This window comes from Benincasa hispida, chromosome 5 (genome assembly GCF_027475165.1).
Source record: "Benincasa hispida cultivar pf3 chromosome 5, pf3_genome.v1.1, whole genome shotgun sequence".
In the NCBI taxonomy this organism is placed as follows: domain Eukaryota; kingdom Viridiplantae; phylum Streptophyta; class Magnoliopsida; order Cucurbitales; family Cucurbitaceae; genus Benincasa; species Benincasa hispida.
The window spans coordinates 14875230-14881622 of record NC_143482.1 but is presented as its reverse complement, the minus strand read 5'-3'; the positions used below and the strand labels follow the sequence as shown (position 1 = coordinate 14881622).

General features: G+C 26.4%; 1 protein-coding gene across 1 annotated transcript; it reads right to left on the bottom strand.

The window, feature by feature from the left end:
* Window positions 1-1210: 1210 nt before the first annotated feature.
* On the bottom strand, window positions 1211-2421 carry LOC120078092 (FCS-Like Zinc finger 1-like). The gene is made up of 2 exons (XM_039032306.2): window positions 1924-2421; window positions 1211-1701 (listed from the first exon to the last, which is right to left on the bottom strand). The coding sequence occupies exons 1-2, from the start codon at window positions 2247-2249 to the stop codon at window positions 1506-1508; spliced, it is 522 nt and encodes a 173-aa protein (XP_038888234.2). The 5' UTR covers window positions 2250-2421; the 3' UTR covers window positions 1211-1505.
* Between the last annotated feature and the right edge of the window lie 3972 nt (window positions 2422-6393).

The following is a 6393-nucleotide window of genomic DNA, read 5'->3' as shown; positions in this document are numbered from 1 at the left end:
ATGATATAGAAAAATCTCACTATTTATTTATGATAGATTTTGATATTTTGCTATATTTATAAATATTTTCAGTAATTTTATTATTTAAAAGAATTTTTCGATTTATACCTTAGCTATATATAGTTGTTTAATAACCCTTCGGACCTTTTGCGGGACAGTCCCTCACTTGTTAGGTATTAAAAAAAAAAAAAAAAAAAAAAAAAAAACATATATAAAAGAAAAAAAATTAAAGACTGAAATCAGTACAAATTGTTCACAAATTTGAGCTGCAAAGGAATTCCATTAATTTTAATAATTTCAAATAAGTGAACATAAAATAAGAAATTTAAAGACCCAAAAACACTTGCAAAATGGAAAAGTTTATTAGACACGAATTCAAAAGACTACTTTGTAATAATAATAATAATAATAATAATAAAACTCAAATTCATGCAAATATATATACTTTTATAATAAGATTTGTTCTTTAATTCTTCGAAGATATTTTAGTTGCTTAGATATTAGAATATTTCGTCATTTTATCATTAATATTAGTTGTAACTTCCAAGCCATCTAAAAGAAAAGGAAGAAAATTCTCCAGAAAAGATGGCCACACTCTAATCTCCACTAGTTTTTATTAATATTTCAATAAATAATTTTAGTTTTTAATTTTAAAAAGTTAAACCTATGAACTCTCTCATCGATTCTAATTTTTTTTTATTTATTATCTATTTTTTACCATGTTAAATTAAAAAAATAAGCTCCATAACTTTTAGTTTTTAAAAATTAAGCTTCTTTTTTTTTTATCAACTTCTTATAATAATTATCCATCTTTAATCATTCAAAAAGTTAAACTCTTTGTTAAAAATTAATTTCAAAAATAAAGTTTTTATAAGCTATTTTTTAGTTTCTAAAACTTCAACTGGACTTTTATGCAAAATTGATTTTAAAAAAAAATAGATTTATAGATGGAATCAATCTTTATTTTTAAAAACTAGAAATAAAAAAAAAATGATATGTTTGACAACCAATTTATTTCTCTCACTTTCTTATAATTTTAAAAACTATTTTTTTAAAAAAAAAAAAAAAAAAAAAAAAAAAACATAGACTTATTTTTTAAAACCTTCACAAAGGATAGGTTTTTTATTTTTAGAATTAGGTTATTAATCCCTCATGCAAAGAACATAAATAAATTAATAGAAAGAAAGTAAATAAAAGAAAATCCTTTTAATTATAGTAAAAAGCCATATCATATTGTTTCTCATTAGTCATTTCATTATATCATAATATACACACGAAAAAGAAAAGTGAGCAAATCCCAGTAAAAAAAAATTAACACAAGACTTCCTCACCACCATCCACACAACTTCATTCACAGTTGCATAATTTTCTCCCCACAAATTAAAAAACAAAAACAAAAATTATAACCAAAACGAACTCTCTGCTCTTCCCAGTTCTTCTTCCATCTTCAAATCTTCACCTCTTTTCAGGGAATGTTGTATATATAATTATGATTATTGCTCGATCTACGCTGCCGCCACCGTGCCGGGGTGAAAGCGGCAGTCGTGGTCGGCGGTGGATTTGCCCGGAGAAGTGGATTTTCTCTGATCTTTTTTCCTCATAGCTTTAATCGACGATGATAGATTCAACTTCTTCTCTTTCGCTTCATCCATGTCGATTTGCTTTTGTCTACACTCTTCACTACAAAATGGAGTATCTCCTCTGAAAAATCATAATCATAATAATATCATCAGAATCAACCACAGATCCATTCTTTATTCTTCTTCTTCGTAATTAAAATAGATCTCGAAATTTTACATATGTTCGTCAGATCGATCCCTAATTCTCTCAGTTAAATCAAATCACAAACAGATTCTCCGATTCATAAAATAAAAAAGCCAAATCCACTGGTTCAATAAGAAAGAAAAGGATGCAAAAACTAACCTGTACATGAAAATGTCTTTGTTATCAGAGAGCGGCTTCTTGCAGAGAAAACAAGCATCCAAGAAATGGTGATGATGATCTTCAAATCTAGCGTCGTAAAACCTCGGTGAGAATCTCGAGGAGGAAAACGAAGGGTTTCTGGTGGTGGTTCGCCGGTGAACGCCGCCGTGGGAAATTAACTTGGGGCGGAGGAAGGAGGAGTGAGGATAATGATTGTTGTTGTGGTGGTTATTGCCAGAAATTCCAGCTTCCACGTCGATTAAAGAAACCAATCCATCGTCTTCATCGATGAAATACGGCCTTCTCGCAGTTGCAGAAGAATCCATTGATGCTTTTCTTCTTCCGAATCTGGAGAGAAAGAGAGAGAAAAAGAGAGGTTGAAGATGAGAGACAAAAGAGAAGAGAGTTGGAATTTGGGAAGGAGTGGAGCGGAGTCTTATAAAGGGAAAAAAGTGGAGTGAAGGAGCTGAGAGAAAACAGAGGCCCACAACCAACGGCAGGTTTCAGAGTGAATCCATTGGAACAAAATACCTCAACTATAAAAATTAATTTTAATTTCCCCCCAATTTTGTTGCTAATTACGGTTGTGACCTAATTTACTTTTTCAAATTTACTCCCTTGCTCTAAGGTTCTTTTTTTTTTTTTTTTTAGCTATTTAAGCTTATTTCTTCACAAAATTAAGTTTAAAATATTATTATCAAATTCAATTTTATATTGAATATATATGAATTGATATATTATATATTTTTAATGTTTAGATAGACTTATTTGACCTTTTTAAAATTCATTTAAACTAAATAGACACACAATTTCAAGGATGTAACTTGTAATTTAATCTAGATTTACAAATGAGATTGAGAATGTGACCTTTTTAAAATTCATTTAAACCAAATAGACACACAATCTCATAAAAGGGTCTATTTATGATAATTTTATCAAATACCTAAGAGGTTTTATCAAATCTATATAGACTAAATTCTAACTTTCCCTAAACTATTTAAATAAAATTTGTAATTTAACTTAAAATTTTAAAATAAAATTTGTGTTTCTATTTTAGATTCATTAGACATATTTATTTACAAATCTACTAGATTAAAAGCTAAAAATCATAAATTCAAAAAATTTATTTAAGGTTAAATTTGTAATTTAACCTAGAAAATTTAGGAATGAGATTAAGAATGTGGTGTGTTTTGTAATTTTGGGGTAGTTTAGGGGTTAAATGGTAAGGGGAGGTTAATTTTCCGTAGGGAAGGCACCCACACGTCGCTACCGAACGGGGAGAGACTCTTGAGCTCCAAGTCGTGACGTCAATATTGTTAGAATATAAAGGCAATGCTCACGCGCCCATGAGAGGGTGGATCTCACTCCACTTTTTTTACTTTTTTATTTTTATTTTTTTTTTAGAATTATTATTCGAACGGCAAGGTATGAAAATTTTAAACTAGATTCAAAATAATAATAATAATAAACTTATATCAACTAAAACCTTACCATCTGTTAGTGTATCAATTCAAACTTTTCGTTACATTTTATTGTACAAAACGTTGTATAAGATCTATAATTTTATTTATCAAATCCAAAAATTTTCATAATTGAATTACTTTACACTCTTAATTAAGATTTCTATACATGCATAGTCAATTTTATTAAAATCATGTTTGAAAATATCTACAAACATGTAGGTATAGTTACGGCAATTGTGTAATTTTAATAAAAGTCTAAATTGATTCACTTATAAAAATTTAAAATTTTAATTGAAACAATTATATACTTTCTATGATATTGTAACCTAAAAGAAGATGTTAATTGATACATTTATATAATAAAAAAATCAAAATTCAAAATTGATACCATTACTAGTTTAAAATTGTTTCGGATTTAAATGGAAATTTTCTTAAGAAAAAAAAAACTTAAAATAAACACACCTTTAAGATAGAGACTATCTTCTCGTGTAACTCACAACAAATTGAATCTCAATAAGTCGAATACGAAATTGAGGGAAATTAAATTGCAATTAAAACTTTGATATTCTCGAGAGATTCGTCAATTTAGGCTTAGACGGATGGTCTTATTAATGAATATATATAGAGTATGATTTGAGTCCTATTAAAGTTAGGAATATTATTTTTTATCAGTCCTATTCAAATTAGGATTTTTGTTTTTTTAAAATAAATTATTACTTGAGTCCTACTCAAATTAGGATTTCATTTTTAATATATCTTATGTATTTCTTCTTTTGGCATCTAATATATCTTATGTATTAAAATATTATTAGATTATGTTAATTGTGTATTCAAATGTTATATTCATATATCTCGTGTATTAAAAAAATTAATTTATTTTTCATGAATTAATTAAACTATTCTCTGTACCTAATAGGTGAAATACAATTTTTTTTTTCTTTCAACATAAATGATGTATTTATGTTTTCACTCTCCAATAAGGAAATCATACATAAACGTACAAATTATACGTTACTAATGATATAAAATTAATTAATAAAATTCAATATTTAATTAGTTTTCATTTATGAATTCAAGCTACCTCAAGTTGCAGTATTATGTTTTATCGGAAGACGAAATTACTTTAAATTTAAAGGTCGGAGTTAAATTATATAAAAAATATATTTTCAAATATAAGAAAATGAAAAAAGATAAATATCGTATAAATTCCACTGTTTATCTGCAATGGATCGTGATGAGCTATGATAACTACTATTTATGTTTATTGCGATCTATGCAAATAGATTATAATATTTTATTATTATTTATAAATATTTTCAACGATTTTGTCATTTAAAATAATTCTAAATACTTCTAAACTTAGAATCCAGATTCTATCCCTAATACCGTGAAAAAAAGTCCATTTTTATAATCCACATATAATATTATTTTACAACCATATAGAATGTTAAAATTATTGTTACCATTTATTTTATGTAAAAAATTATTGTTAGATTCATTTATATAATAAGTTTTTTATATATTGGTTGTCGTGCAGTGGTGGAGCCATGAATTCTATATAGGGGTACTATATGTACAAGTCTAACAAAAAAAAATCTATAAATGAATGTAAAAAAGTGTTCATAATTTCATAACTTAACTAATTTAATACATTACAATTGTCATCTACGAGTTTTTATGTTTTGAAATCGATTCATGGTAACTTCAGTATCTAACTTGTCAAATAAACTTTTTCAATATAGGTTATAAGACGATCATTCATCTATTGACCTCTCATTTGATTACGCAATCAAATTTTCACAATATACATAACAGAAAATGTTCTATCTACAATAGTTGTGGCAACAGGTAAAATCAATGTCAGTGTGAGTAATTTGTAAATTAATTGATATACCTTGTTTATATTCGTCATGACCATTTTTACTGCAATATCACATATGCGCTTTAGCTCAACAAACTCAATATTTGAACGCATATCAATAATGTAAAATTTGGAAGTTGATCCTCAGGCATAGAGAGTTTAATAGTTGAAAAGTCTTTTGGGTAAAATTGAGCATTTTACTAAATTTTTTCTATCAAAAGAAACAAATGAATTACTCGGATTTAGACATGTCATACAAAGAAGCAATTCAGTATCAGTAAAATGATTATTCAGCTCTTGAAGTTGCATATCAATGATGACATAGAAAACTTCAACACGATAATAATGTAAATTCGTAATTGTCTAAGAATTTCTATAATGATATAAATTTGGAAGAATTTGAGTGTTTGGCAACCATTAAAAATAGCTAAGTTTTGATACTTTTAAATCTATATAATATTTACCCGATAATGATGTAAATTTACATCGTTATATTTTTGCTGTAAAGTGTAATTATTTTTCTTATTTTCGAAATTCATTTTTCAATCTCAACTCTTACAAAAATTCTATTAAAAAGGTTTCATTCATTTTTTTAATTAAAATTTTATATTCACATTATGCTATATATACTCATTTGTTTTCATGTTATTTTTACATTCACATTACTCGTATAGGTTTTTAAAATTAATTTCAAAGTTCAATCTAGATGATTATTTGTTGTAAGCAAAAGTACAAAACACTTTTGAAACTTTTGCTCTAAAGTGTATATAGAAAACTTCCACACGATAATGACGTACATTTAGAAGAAATATGAGTGTTTGGCAGCCACTAAAAATAGCTTTTCAAGTATATTTAAATTATTTTGTAGTTTTTATTTGAAAAATACTTTTTTCTCAAATCAATCCAAACCGACCCTAAATTCTAAGGGGTGTTTGAACTATAATCCACCCCACGTTTTAAGCTCCAATTATAATAGTCGATGTTTATAATTATTATAACTTATAGTTAAATACAATATCATCCTTTCAAATCCTTATTTATGACTATGTTTATTTCTCATTCATCTTTTTCCCCTAGTTGTTATAGTGTTTATAAATTTCAACTTGAACTTGAAAAAATAGGTTAGAGTGTTTGGTAAATAAATAC

Excerpts from the sequence above, each read along its gene's own strand:
- LOC120078092 (XM_039032306.2), bottom strand. The coding sequence starts at position 2,249 with ATGGATTCTTCTGCAACTGCGAGAAGGCCGTATTTCATCGATGAAGAC. Across the intron at positions 1,702-1,923 it reads AAAGACATTTTCATGTACAG|AGGAGATACTCCATTTTGTA; the intron begins GTTAGTTTTTGC and ends ATGATTTTTCAG.